Source organism: Vigna angularis, chromosome 2 (assembly GCF_016808095.1).
Source record: "Vigna angularis cultivar LongXiaoDou No.4 chromosome 2, ASM1680809v1, whole genome shotgun sequence".
Taxonomy (NCBI): domain Eukaryota; kingdom Viridiplantae; phylum Streptophyta; class Magnoliopsida; order Fabales; family Fabaceae; genus Vigna; species Vigna angularis.
Genome location: NC_068971.1, coordinates 10,696,212 through 10,710,895, shown reverse-complemented (window position 1 = coordinate 10,710,895; position 14,684 = coordinate 10,696,212). Strand labels below are relative to the sequence as shown.

Here is a 14,684-nt window from a genome sequence, read left to right as displayed (position 1 = left end):
TATTATTTAGTGATTTTTTTATAATAATGATTTTTCACGTACAAATCAACATCTCATTTTACGAAAAAATAACTTTTCACACCAATAGGTGGTATAATAAAATAAAATCTTATTTTATTACGCATTGTTGGTCTTATCTTTTATTTCATCTACACAAGGGATTTTTTTCATAATTTTTTGTGTACATAATTCTTTACCACTTTACCTTTATTAATATATTTTATTTTATTATTTTACCATTTAAGTTTTATAACTATTTTTTAAACTCAATTAATTACTTAAAATGGAAAATTACATGTGATAAAATTATAAAAACTATTTATTTCAAAAATATTTGTCATGAAAATAATTTTTTAAATCAAAGAGTATTTTTTATTTTAATAATTGTAAAAAAATATTTTTTTTTAATTTTTTTATCGTAATAAAAAAGTGAAAAGCATATTACATAAGTGTATATATACATTGTCATCAATGATCAATTTAAAAATATTACTCTCTGAATATATAACCACATATAACCAATAACCAATGCTCACTTTTCTAAATGTCAACGTCCTCAATTGATACAAGAAACTCATCATAAAAATGTAGAAAACTTTTAAAGAGTTGGTTCATATATAATCAAAGTAACTATTTAAAAAAAAAGATAATGAAGTTAAACCTTATAGAAGAAATATGTAGGTTAATAGGAAAGCTTTCAGACCATTAAAATATTTAATTATTTTTTCAACACATTTTTCATAACAGGATTATTTGTCTTTTTTTTAATTTTATTTTATGAATTGTCTATTTTGTTGATACGATGAATTTTTCAAACATTTTTCAACACATTTTATGAATTAGCTTATTTTCTTATTAATATGTGAGAAAAAAAAATACTTTAAAATGAAGAACAAGCGAGTGTCACTTTTAAAAAAGTGAGGTTATATTATACTAATAACATGTTTAATTACTTTTTTAACGTGTATTTGTTTAAAAAAACTTTTACTTTTAATGTGTTAAAACGTGTTGTAGAAAAAAACAAATAAGTAGCTCTAATTATCTAAATTCTACTTGGTGTCTCTTATTTCATTTGCTCTTTTTCTTTTTTTAAATTTTTGCGTTTTTTATTTATTTTTTACTTTAACTAAGTTCCACATTATTGCTTGTAAAGAAAAAAGAACTCAAGCTTAAATAAGAAAGACATTAAATAACTTTATTTTTACAGAAGATAAATGCATATTTTTTTTTATGTGAAAAGAATGAAGCTCTCTAGTGAAAAAGACCACTATGATTATTAATAATCTAGATCATTGATGTAGATTAAGGAGAATATGCTTGTAAAAGTTTCTCTAATCTTTAAGTAAGAATTTACCAATAAATCAAATGCAATTGGTTAGTATATATATATATATATATATATATATATATATATATATATATATATATATATATATATATATATATATATATATATATATATATATATATATATATATATATATATATATATATATATATATATATATATATATATATATATATATATATGAGTTGTTCGGATATATGTTATCTTTATTTACATTTTTTTTTTCAAATATCTAAACATCAACTTTGTATATTTCATGATAGGATATAGGTACACACTATTCTTAGGGTGTTGCTCCCTCCACCACCACACCTTTCTCCCTCCACCTCCCCTTTACTATTTTGTCCCTCAGTAAAATTTTATTTTTAGAATTATTGTTTTTTAATTTTACTCATTTATAACATATTTCACTGATAACCTACGTAGTTCCTTGTATGAGTAAAATATTTTTCTTCAAAGCTTGGTGATCGTGAAAAGAATTATCAAGCAATCTTCCTCTTGTTCTCGGTGCAGTACGTGGTGCAGTGGTGTTGTGGTGTAGTGTGCTTGTCGTGGTTCCTCTCCAGGTACGTAGTCATAATTCTTCCAATAACCCTAAACCCTAAACCCTAAACCCTTCCAATAATGCTTCCAATAATCGTTCGCATGAGCCCCAAAACGTAAAATGAAAACGAAACGTAAAATGAAAACGATCGTAAACGGATGACATCCTTCAACGGATGTCAACATCCGTTTAAGCCAAAACGGATGTCGACATCCGTTTCGCCTTAAACGGATGTTGACATCCATTGAAGGATGTCATCCGTTTACGCTTCGTTTTCATTTTAGGTTTCTGTTATTATTTTATTTTATTATTTTATTTATAGTAGTTTATATTTAAATTTTTAATTTTAGATGTTATATATAGTTAGTTTTTAAACGTAATAATTTTGTAAAATATATATTTTTTATAGATGATTTTTGTATCTTTAATTCTTTAATAATTTTATAATTATATAAAAAATTATTTATTACTCTATTTATATCAAATATATAATTTAATTATATTAATATTTTTATATTTGTTTGATTAATTATTAATTATGTTAATAAGGTTCATTATAATTTTGTAGGTGATTATTATTTAAAATGGATGAATATCTTCATATGGATTCTCAAATTGGTTGTAGTTTGAAATCTGATTTGTCTTCATCAATTAGCAAAGTTGTAGAAAGGGATTTAACAAATAAATTTACAACAAATGAAATATTTCATTCACGGGAGCACTTAATTCAATGGGTAAGAGGGATGGCTTATGATTTAGGATTTGTTGTGGTAATAGTAAGATCTGACATAGCTACTGGTGTACGGGGAAGAAAAACGTTCGTCATACTTGGATGTGAAAGAGGGGGAAAATATAGGAAATACAAAGCTGATGCAGTGGCTAGTGTATACGGCACTCGTAAATGTGAATGTCCGTTTAGATTAAAGGGTAAACCATGTTCAGATGGGGCCGGATGGGTGTTGAAGGTGATGTGTGGACATCACAACCATGAGTTGGCTGAAACTTTAGTTGGTCACCCTTATGCTGGCAGGTTAAATACGAGTGAGAAGTCATTACTGGTTGATATGACAAAGAGTAAAGTTACACCTGGAAATATTTTATTAACACTCAAACAAAATAATGATCGAAATGTCACAACGATTAAAAAAATCTACAACGCAAGGCATGCGTATAAACGATCATTAAGAGGGTCCAGAACTGAACTACAACAACTTATGATGTTGTTGGATCGGGATAAGTACATTCACTAGAGTAGGTGTGCTGATGATTCAGAGGTTGTTACTGACTTGTTTTGGACACATCCTGATGCGGTGAAATTGTTAAACTCATTTAATGTTGTATTTATGATGGATTCCACATATAAAACAAATAGATATAGACTTCCGTTGCCTGAGATTGTGGGTATGACGTCTACAGGGTTAACCTTCTCAGCAGCATTTGCTTTCTTGTCTACTGAAAGGCAGAGTAATTTCACATGGGCTTTGGAAAAGCTGAAAGGTTTATTTTTAACATCTGAGGGTGGTCCTAAAGTTATTGTGACTGACCGAGACTTGGCTTTGATGAATGCCATATCAATTGTATTCCCTGAGTCATATCAGATGTTATGTCGGTTCCACATCCTTAAAAATGTTAAAGCTAAATGCAAAATGTTAGTTCATTCTACTGAGGTTTGGGAAGTGTTGATGGATGCATGGGAAAATGTGATGGATTGTGCTGATGAAAGCTTGTTTGCTGAGTATGTGAATGGTTTTCAATACGCAAGCAGTTCATGGCCTTTGTTCTTTGAATATGTGAATCAGACTTGGATTATTCCGTACAACACATACTTTGTAAAATTCTGGACGAACAAAGTAATGCATTTAGGGAACACAACCACAAATAGGTATGTTGTAATGTTATTTTATTTATTTGTTTTGTAGATAAATATTTATTTGTACTTGTTGAAGTTTTTTTTTTGTTTCAAGGCTGAATCTGCTCATTAGAGCCTGAAGAAAGTTCTGGGCAATAGTATGGGTGATTTGTGTTCTTGTTGGGATAGTATTCATAACGTCATTATCTTACAACACAACAAGATTAAAGCGTCATTTGAAAGTAATTTGTTGCTCAGGAGTGACCATTTTAAAGGCTACATATATAGAGAACTTATTGGGCGTGTGTCTCGATATGCATTGGATCTCATTGCTAAGGAATTGAAAATAGTGCAGCAGATAGGATTGGACTCCTCAAAGTGTGGATGCGTATTGAGACGTACATTTGGTGTCCCATGTGCATGTGAATTAGCACGATATGATCCTAGGATGATCCCTATAGGTGAATTTCATATCATGTGGCGAAGATTGCATTTCTCAAATGTTGAATTAAATGAAACTAAGCCTCAGTTATCCATTAAAGATGAGTTGAAACAAGTAGAAGAACGATTCAATGAGGTTGACATTGGCGGTAAAGTCACCATCAAGCAGAAGTTACTTGAGATTGTTTGTCCTACATTGACATCAATGGTCCCTCCATTACATAAAGTCAAGACAAAGGGTGCACAAAAAAGTAAAGTTAAACGAAGTGAAAGGTCTACTACGCGGGATCCATCATATTTTGAGTATGTGGACGCCTTTCATTCAACCATAGAATCTTCATCTGTGAGAAGTAAATTACAATCAAAGCCAAAAGCAATGAAGAAAAGGAGAGTTCCAATGATAGACCAGTTTCATTCTACTACTCACCCCTTCATTGTGGACGTTGTTGATGTTGTGGCTGATGGTCACTGTGGGTATAGATGCATTGCTGCGTTGTTGGGACTCGGAGAAGATTCATGGCCCGTTGTGAGGAATGAGTTGTACAAAGAACTCAGTGCATGGCGTGATGAATATGCAAGCCTAGTAGGAGGCTATGATAGACTAGAAGAACTGAGGACCTCTTTATTGGTGAAGTCACTGTCCGCGGTAAGTGTTTCCCGTTTTATGTAGTTTCTTTATTACATTTTTTTTCTAACAACTTTTATTCATAACAGGCTAACATGAGCAAGTGGATGACATTACCAGACATTGGTTATGCAATTGCTAACCGATATAACGTTATCTTAGTGTGTTTGTCAAACTCTCAAAATTATACTATCTTTCCACTACGTTCCACACCACCTTCTGATATCACTCAACATCGCTTAATTTGTATAGGACATGTTCATGGATGTCATTTTGTGTAGGTAAGTGCATTTTGTTATGAATTCATTTTAAAATTACTTATCACTCAATTATATTTTGTTATTTGTATAATGTAGGTTAAGCTACAAGAAGGTTGTCCGTTGCCCACGGTGAATATCATGTCCTCAACCCACTGTTATCCTGAGGCACGAGCGTGGTCATCTATTTATACTAGTAGGATGCGCGCATTTGAACAGTTGATGGACATAACAACATCTTATGTTGACTTAGGTGATTCATGATATTTATATTATGTATGAAGATATGTAAAAATACACTATTATATTTTGTTATTTAAGTACTTATTGTCAATATTCATGATATTTATATTTTTATTATTCGTGATATTTATGTAGTATTTATTTATATATGAAGATATTTATATTACTTGTTGTTAATTAAGTTCTTATTTTTTTCCACTTAAACATATAAATATTTGATCATCTATATAACCAATATAAAAGAACATGTAACTCAAAATGAAAACATTGAAATTATAAGAAATTATAAATGTCTATTACAAATACAAAGAAAATATGATGTCAAACAAAACATAATGAGAAAAAGGAAATATAAAGTCCTGTAATACATAATGAAAAAACGAAATAGAAAGTCCTATCAATTAGACGTCGACCGTCTACCACGCACATGCCTCTGCTCTCTCCTAGTCGTGGAATATTCGTCGATGCCTTCATTAGCAATCTGAAGCAGGTCCACTGACACCTGATGTGCAACAGTACCCTCGGTGACATGACGACACGACATCAAGGACTGTAACATTCTCGCCATTCGCCTAAATCTAGCCTGCATTATAATTATATCAAACAATTAAATAAACAAGGTGATCAAAATTTAATAATATAAGCAATGAAAAATAATATACCAGGGCGCCAGATGGTGAAGGTGGAGACGATCTACGATGGGGTTGTGCCTCCTGTGGAACATCGGGGCGCTGTCTAGGCGCAAGAGCCGGTCGCGCGTCATGTGCAACAACAATAATATAAGGATGTGAAACCCTCCTGAACCACTGAATGTACCCATCAACACAGTCAGAAGGGGATGCTGCATGTCTGACATTACTCACAACGTGAGCTCTGAAGTGCAACCACATATGATCAATGGCCATTACATCTGCATCTGGAACCGTAGTCGGTGATCGTGGAATGTCTTGCTGAAACCCAAATTGCCTCAGCACACGCTCAGGCAAATGACGACAAAGGGTGTCACCAATTCGAATCCATCCAGAATACATACAGATGCCGAAGAATGGCCGAATGCCTCGATGCCCCTCATACGGATGCCATACAACTCCACTGTATGTCAGCGCATCCAACTGTGACCGAATCTCTGCGAGAGTGGAACTCTGTCTAGGGCTCTGCCACCTCATGGCACGTGGTGTGGTATCATCGTAAGAAGTCACCAATCGCCTCCTCCCCAAGCCAGGGAAATGTTCGTATATCCAACTCTAAAAAAATAATTATTCAATTAAATTACATCCATGTTCGAACATGGAAATAAATACATGAAATAAATGTCAAAGTTATAATTGTACCTGAAATAGAGTCAAATATCCAGCCATCTGCTTCGTGGACGCGAGACTCGCATCCCCGAGCTGCTCGTACAAATAGGCGTGTGCAGCAACACCCCAAGCATATCTGCCACACGCGTGTACGTCTCTAAATAACAATAAGTAAGACACGCGTATAGAACTGGCACTCTTATTTGCAAAAATCGTACATCCTACTAGATGCAACAAATATGCTCTAGCAGCATAGTCCCAATGCTGCGACTCACACCTCTGAACATATAGCTCTCTAAGCCAGCTGACTCTGACTTTCGGACCACGTGCGTCCTCCATCTCAGCACCTGCTGTGCCACCATCAATGCCGAGCAGTTGCACAAGGGCTGTACGAGCCTCCTCAAACTCCAACTCCTCCAAATCACACATTTGTCCCATCACGGGCAGGTGAAGTAATGTCGAGACGTCATCAAGAGTAATCGACATCTCCCCTATAGGGAGATGGAAACTACTGGTCTCAAAATGCCACCTCTCTATGAATCCGAGGAGTAACCCCTTATCAACGTAATCATAACAAATCCCTGTAAGAGGCATCAAACTGGAATTCAACACAATGTCTTGAATCCCCTCGTGGCATGGTCCTAACTTATTTACTTTTTTTCCGTGGGAGATCAACTTCAGTGTGTACCCTCGATCCTACACATCAATATTTAATAAAATTTCTATTAAAAAAATAATAAAATAAATTTTATTTTTGCACTCACCCGGCCTTTGGAAATAGCATAAGCTACATGCTGAACATAGTGCGTCAGCAATGAATGATCGTGTGGACCTCCAGGAAATCCACCGACATCCTTTTGTATGTCATGAACATCTGCATGCTCCTCCTCATCGTCATCATCGTTAGGGGCCTCAAATGCATTCTCTTCACCATGAGTCTCATACGCCTCATATGTTTGTTCCTCAACGGCTCGCTCCTCAGCTATGGGGTCATGCTGGATAGGAGCTGCCCGACTTCTACGAGTAGAAACGGTAGGTCTTCTCCAAGCTTTGCCCTGCGACGAACTCTCTCCTCGAGAACTCTCACCTCGAGAATTAAAAGATGCACCACGTGTTCTTGCCATTTCTAACAATAATTTCTTTATTTAATTTCAAAAATTAAGAAAATTATTGTTTCAAATATCATTAATAAACTATAAAAAATGCAATTCAAAATAAAATAAAAGAAACAATTAGCTAATTAATTAAAAAAATATATTTAAATACATTTCCATTTAATTATTATTAAATTAATTATTATTACAAATACAAATTTACTATAAATAAAATAAATACAAATACAAATTTACTAATATTAAATAAATTAAATTGATAATATTTATTTTAAGAAATAAAAATAATTTAAATATATAAAAGTTTTCGTATCTAATTCTTAATCAATTTATTTAGAAACTACAAATAAAAAAATTTATAAAATATTCAAATAATAATCTAAGTAAAAGAAAATCTAAAAAAAATTAACAATAAATATATCAAATATATAACTATATATTCCAGTTATAATAATTTAAAAACAATTAAAATATTAAAAAAAATGCAGCAGGGCCGAAACGGATGTGGGATATCCGATTGGCCTTCAACGGATATCCCACATCCGTCGACGAAAGTCGGACATCCGTCGAAGGCAAACGGATGTCCCACATCCGTTTTGGCCTTTCGTGCACAGTGAAGCCGAGAAACAGAAAGGACGGTGAAAGGAGAACCAACCTGAACCTGAACGCCGCAGATCTTGCTCCTCCACGCTAGATGAACGGCTTCCTCCGCACCAGTGCTGCTCCACACCAAACGGTCTTCTACGAAAATGAAAAACAAAGAAATGGAGAAAGAAAACTGAAACTGGAGAGGTTGCAGACGGAAGTGAGAAGTGAGAGAGAGGTTGCAGACGGAAGAGAGATTCTTAGACGGAAATGGAAATGAAAGATCAAATGGTAGGTGCAGGCAGTAAATAGAAAAAGTAAATTTAAATAAATTAAAATATTAAAATAATAAAAGTAAAAAAATTTAACTTTAGGATATAATTGGAATTATAGAAAATTGGGGAGGTGGAGGGAGAAGACTGAGGAGGTGGAGGGAGCAACACCCCTATTCTTAAGCTTGAAAGGAACAATGAGGTGCAAGTAAATCGAGTTATGTATGAGCGGGTTTGATTTATTCTTGAGTAATAAAGTTTGAGACTGTTTTTTAACAACAATCATTTTGGAATTTTGTGGCCAATGTCGAAATTCCATGACCTTTTGTAGTATCAAGCCTTTGACTATTTAATTATTATTAATGTCAACCAAAGGTGTGAATTCAAAGTACATTAGTGATGGGTTTTTTAGTCTAATAATGAGTTTTTTATTTTTGAAAATCCTATATGTTGTTTTAACTATTGGTGTAAAGTGACTCTAGAAGGGGATGAATAGAGTCTTAAAATAAATTAAAAAACTATGTTCATAAATATAAAAATGCAAATTACTTAACTAGTCTAATTAAAAGTGTAAGGAAAGAGAAAATGTCCTAAACAAATTTATAATGGTTCACCGTCACTTGAAGACTATGTAAAATCTTTTAAGTAACATGCTTATGAAATTCTACTAATAAAAAACTTTACCTAGTAAGAGAATATTAACCTCTCTAGGTTATAATGATACTTCTCTCCAAGTTCACAAGTTTATCCTCTTCAAGAAACATAAGTATAAACCTCTCTAAACTACATAAAGTATCAACCTCTTCAAGAATCCTTCTTAATCCCCTCCTTAAAAACTCTCAATTACAATGAATAATCATAAAAGACTGTCACAACGAGAGTGTACAATACATCTCACAGGTTACAACTTCACTGAGTGAAATACAATTTGTAAGCTCTCAACCCAATTCACTAATTATTCACTAATGATATGATAGTTTCTCAACACTTTGATCTTTCTCAATTCTCTTTGTTTGTTTTCTTTCATACTTCTTCTCATAAGGTTTTGCATCCTTTATATAATTGTTACATTTGATAGTCGTTGATATATTGAATTGCAACTCTTCATTATAATCTCCTTGATATGAAATGATTTATCAATTCTTCAATTCAATTTTCAGCTTGAACCTTGAACATCATTCTTCAATTCTGAATCAAATTATGCTCTAGGATATCTCATTTCCTTTTATAATTGAGCTGATACTTGATTTGAATTCTAATATTTCTTCAACATTTATAATTGTCCTGTTAAGAAAACTTATGCAATTAGATTATGCATTTAAATTGTTAGAGCAATAATAATATTTAATCATCAATCAAACAATTAATTTATTAGTCATATAAAATATTTGCTTAGTGCTCGAATTGCTTCACCATTTGATTCCAAAACTTTCTTCTTCCAAAATGTAATTATCACAAGATAATTTTCATAAACATTTAAAATTCATATACTTAATTTTTTGTTTCAACACACTTAGATCAATATATCAATTTACATTATCATTCAGAGAATAAATCATTCATAATAACGAAGCGCATTATAATTTATTCTATCATTTAAATATTCTAACACTTTAGTCGTCTAATGTTTTGTGATGAATACCAAGATATAATGACTTGGGTCATTTAATGCTTCAAACTTTATGATTACTAGTGTTAGACTTATTTAACACCTTGACTCATCTATTTCTTAGACACGTCTAATGTTATATTTGACCTTTGTATTTACCAAACTTCTTACTTTCATTAAGATACATGATATATGGATATTAATCACTTAAGTGCATACAAGCAATAATAAAAATCATACATGAGAAAATCATACATTTTGATCATGAAACCATATAGATTAAATTCTTAACCTCAATATATTTAATAGAAAATTTTCTAATGTTAAGTTAGTAATAATTTAAAGAATATATCGTTGTAAAATAATTGATTGAAAGAGAATTGAGTATTTATCCCTATGTAATATTTTTTATTTATAAGTTTTTTTAGGTTCATAAATAAAGAACATATTCAAAATAAAGATAATTAATATATGTATATCCGAGTTGATTGAATATATGTTATCTCTATTTTTATACTATTATTCTAATATCTTGGTATCAACTCTATCTCTATCTATGTTAATATATGAGTATCTCCATATAAAATATTGTTAAAACATGAGTTTTCAATAAACTAAATTAGCTTTAATCATCCAAAACCTAGTTGGTACCTTTTCATTTGATTTGCTCTTTTTCTTTTTTTTTTTTTAAATTTTAGCCTCTAGTTCTTTTTTTTTTTTTTAACTTTACCATTATTGTTGATAAAGAAAAAGAACTCAAGTTTAAATAAAAAATACATTAAACTCAGTTAACTACCTAAGATAAAAAAAAATTATATATGATAAAATTATAAAAACGATTTATTTTGTAAATATTTCTTATGTACATATATTTTTTAAATCTAATATTTTTTACTTTATTGATCATAGTATTTTTTTTTTAAATTTTCTGTTATTGTAATAAAAAAGTACAAACACGTGTTATACATACGTTTCTGGTGACATTACATACACTTATGTGTGCATGTGTTTCTATTGGATGGTAAAAATAGTATTGTTTAAATCTATAACCACGAATAATCGATATCAATTTCAAATTTCAAAATCTAGTTGTCCTCTAAAGATGATAAAAGAAACTCATTATTTAAATATAAACATGGAAAACTATTAAAATTTGGTTCATATAATCAAAGTAACTGGAATTGTTTTAACTAAGATAACGAAGTTAAACATTTTTTAAAAAAAATTAGGTAAATAGAAAATTTTTAGGCAATTGAAAAGTGGTTTAATTAGTTTTCTCAACACATTTTTCATCATGGGATGAATGGTCAATTTTTTCTTTTTGTGATAGGATCCAAATTAGCATATTTTGTAAATTTATTTATGAGAAAAAAACCTTTAAAGTGAATAGTAAGTAATTTTCACTTTTAATAGGTGAAGTTATTACACTAATTGTAAAACTAGTACAATCAGAGGCAATGGCACCGGTTACTTTTGCCTATAGGCACCGGTTATTGACCCGAGGTATAAGAAGACGAGGTAAAAAGCCTCCACTTTTATGCCTCGAATGTGAACCGAGTCAAAATAACGTGTATTTAACCTCTGTTTAAAAGGAACCGAGGTAGTATGATCACACCGCCGACCACCACCGACCACCACCACCACCACAAGATCGAATATCTCAGCCACAGCAATCGTAGAAATGAGAATCGCAGAAACGCAGAATCGCAGAAACGCAGAATCGCAGAATCGAAAGCCATATACAACCCCAAAAATTTAAGAACAACCCAATCCCTAAATCGTAGAAACCCAATCCATAAATTGTAGAAACCCAATCCCTAAATCGTAGAATCGCAGAATCAGCACCAAAGTTCCGTTCTTGACGCTGCCTTCATCAGATACCTAGCCCTTCACCCTCGTCGTTGTCGCTGGAGGTCACTCGCACAGCTCCCCTTTGCGCTGTGAATCAGGAAGACCAACGTCCTCGCACAGTCACCGCGACCTCGCCGCACCATCGTTGCGCCTCCACGAGCCACCACGAGCACCGTTGCGGGCCACCACGAGCACCGTTGCGAGCCACCACGAACGCCGCCGCACCTTCTCTCACTGTGCGGCGGAGCAGCAACAGAAAAGAGAAGGGGAGCCTCCCCTTTGCGTCGCGAATCAGGACGACCAACGTCCTCGCACAGTCACTACGACCTCGCCGCACCAGATCGTCGCGCCTCCACGAGCCACCACGAGCGCCGCTGCGAGCCACCACGAGCGCCGCTGCGAGCCACCACGAACGCCTCATGTTGCCTTCTCTCATTGTGCGACGAAGTAGAGGAAAGGAGAAATTGCCCTTTGCGGTGAAGAGAGATGGGAAAAGAGAGATGGGCTTTGCGGTGAAGAGAGATGGGAAAAGAGAGATGGGCAGCAGCTGTGCAGGACGCAGAGAAAGAGGAAAGGCAGAAGCCTTTTGAAGTATATGCCTCGGGTGCCCATTTAACCGAGGTCATATTGTGCACATGCCTCGGGTCCCACACTGAACCAAGGCAGTATATCAGGGTTCAAAAAGTTGTCAGACTCAAAAGTTAAATCTGCAGAAATTTTCAGAGTATTAAGCACCGGTTGGTACTTTAACCGAGGTCATATGGTGTATATGCCTCGGTTCCCATATAACCGAGGTATAAAAGTTCGATTAATCTACGAAAATGCCACCGCGTTCTGATAGGCTTCGGTTGCTCCTAAACCGAAACCTATTATGCGAGTTTAAATCCTCTTTTTTTACTAGTGTAAGTCTAAATATTTGTTTAAATTCTTAAATGTGAAATGTTTATATTTATTGGTATTTAAACGTGAGTTGTCAAGTACGCATGAACGAGTTTCATAATTCTACATGCATTTAAAAAAAAAAATCATTTTCATCCTCATACCTAAATTCAATGAATATATACTCATATTTATACTTAATTTTTTACTGTTTCAATATCAATTAATTAATTTTTATAAATTAATAAAAAATTCTTATAAAAGAAATATAATATTATCAAATATTCAATATTAATATAAAATGTATTCACATTTCTTTAATATTATATATCTAAAAATAAATTATAATTATATACATTTTAAATTAGACTATCACATCAAATTTTATAAGAACCAACACATTTATTAAATTTCATGAGACACATTCAGTATTAAATATCATGAGAAACAAAAAGAATTATTAAAATGAAACAAAAATTAAGAATAAAAATAAAGAAGATAAAAATTTTATGTTACTTAGTTTGTGAAGGGTTTATGTTATTGAACACTTGTCATGTAAAAAAACAATAAATAAAATATTAAAATAGAAGTAGAAATATTTAAATATAAGATAAAAAATATTTAATTTACATACATTATTTGTAATGTATATAACTACACAAATGTTTGAAAATGTGAATTGATTTCATGGTAAATCAAATAATTAGAAAAGAAAAAAAAGTGTAACTAAAAGAAAAAGAAAATTTTATAAAACTAAAGACTAAAAATAATATATATATATATATATATATATATATATATATATATATATATATATATATATATATATATATATATATATAATAAATGAGTATTTTAGTCATTTAAATGGAGACGAAAATAAGAGTGGATATGGGTATTAGGATGGATATGGAAAAGAGGACATGCAAATATTTACATACTCATCCTCATTCCATACCCAATCAAAAATATTGAGTATTATTTATATTTATACACATTCTCAATGTGATATTTCTCTATCAAAATGGGAATAAATTTATTTGTTATTCCCATTTTCAAAAAATAAAATAAATTTTAATTATACAAATATTAGTTAATTGCTTTTGATTTGTTCTTTTGGTCTCAATTTTTTTTTTTACTTTAACTAGATTTAACCATTATTATCCATAAAAAAAACTCAAACTTAAATAAGACATTAACAAAATTAACTACGTAAAATAAAAGATTATATGTGATAAAATTATTAAAAAAATTATTTTATAACTATTATTTTATGATTTTTAAATCTAATATTTTTTTTAATCATAATACAAATTATTTTTTGTTATTCCAATAAAAAAGTGGAAAACATGCTGTGCATGAGTTTCTAGTGGTCGTTAGATACGCGTGTGTGCATGTGTTTCTAGTGGTCATTACACACACGTATGTGCATATATTTTTAGTGGTCATTACATACGCGTATGTGCATGTGTTTTTATAGGTTATTAACAATAAACGTAAAATATATTATTTTTGAGTCTCTAACAACAAATAACCGATAATCAATTTTGACATTTTAATTCTTGTATTTAATGTTGATAAAAGAAACTCATCATTTAAATGCAAATAAAGAAACTATTAAAGAGTTTGGTTCATATAAAATTAAAGTAACCGAGAGTCACTAAAAGAAATCCTTAAATACCAATCAATTTTAAAGATAAAAAATAATTAATTATTATAATAACTAATCTAGACACTACTTTATAAATTACAAATTATTGGTATATAAAAT

The 14,684-nt window shown here is 31.6% G+C and overlaps 2 protein-coding genes across 2 annotated transcripts; one reads left to right on the top strand and one right to left on the bottom strand.

Moving 5' to 3' along the window:
- The first annotated feature begins 2,635 nt into the window (after positions 1-2,635).
- LOC128195266 (uncharacterized) lies at positions 2,636-5,328 on the top strand. Its single transcript, XM_052872501.1, has 5 exons — positions 2,636-2,966; positions 3,309-3,774; positions 3,931-4,828; positions 4,897-4,959; positions 5,164-5,328. Exons 1-5 carry the CDS (start codon positions 2,636-2,638, stop codon positions 5,326-5,328), a joined length of 1,923 nt encoding a protein of 640 aa, XP_052728461.1.
- Positions 5,329-5,704: 376 nt separating this feature from the next.
- LOC128195265 (protein MAINTENANCE OF MERISTEMS-like) lies at positions 5,705-7,729 on the bottom strand. The gene is made up of 4 exons (XM_052872500.1): positions 7,370-7,729; positions 6,639-7,301; positions 5,970-6,551; positions 5,705-5,890 (listed from the first exon to the last, which is right to left on the bottom strand). The coding sequence occupies exons 1-4, from the start codon at positions 7,727-7,729 to the stop codon at positions 5,705-5,707; spliced, it is 1,791 nt and encodes a 596-aa protein (XP_052728460.1).
- Between the last annotated feature and the right edge of the window lie 6,955 nt (positions 7,730-14,684).

Excerpts from the sequence above, each read along its gene's own strand:
- LOC128195266 (XM_052872501.1), top strand. The coding sequence starts at position 2,636 with ATGGCTTATGATTTAGGATTTGTTGTGGTAATAGTAAGATCTGACATA. Across the intron at positions 2,967-3,308 it reads ACTGGTTGATATGACAAAGA|GGTTAACCTTCTCAGCAGCA; the intron begins GTAAAGTTACAC and ends TGACGTCTACAG. Across the intron at positions 4,960-5,163 it reads CAATTGCTAACCGATATAAC|GTTAAGCTACAAGAAGGTTG; the intron begins GTTATCTTAGTG and ends TGTATAATGTAG.
- LOC128195265 (XM_052872500.1), bottom strand. The coding sequence starts at position 7,729 with ATGGCAAGAACACGTGGTGCATCTTTTAATTCTCGAGGTGAGAGTTCT. Across the intron at positions 7,302-7,369 it reads ATGCTATTTCCAAAGGCCGG|GATCGAGGGTACACACTGAA; the intron begins GTGAGTGCAAAA and ends ATTGATGTGTAG. Across the intron at positions 5,891-5,969 it reads CTTCACCATCTGGCGCCCTG|GCTAGATTTAGGCGAATGGC; the intron begins GTATATTATTTT and ends ATTATAATGCAG.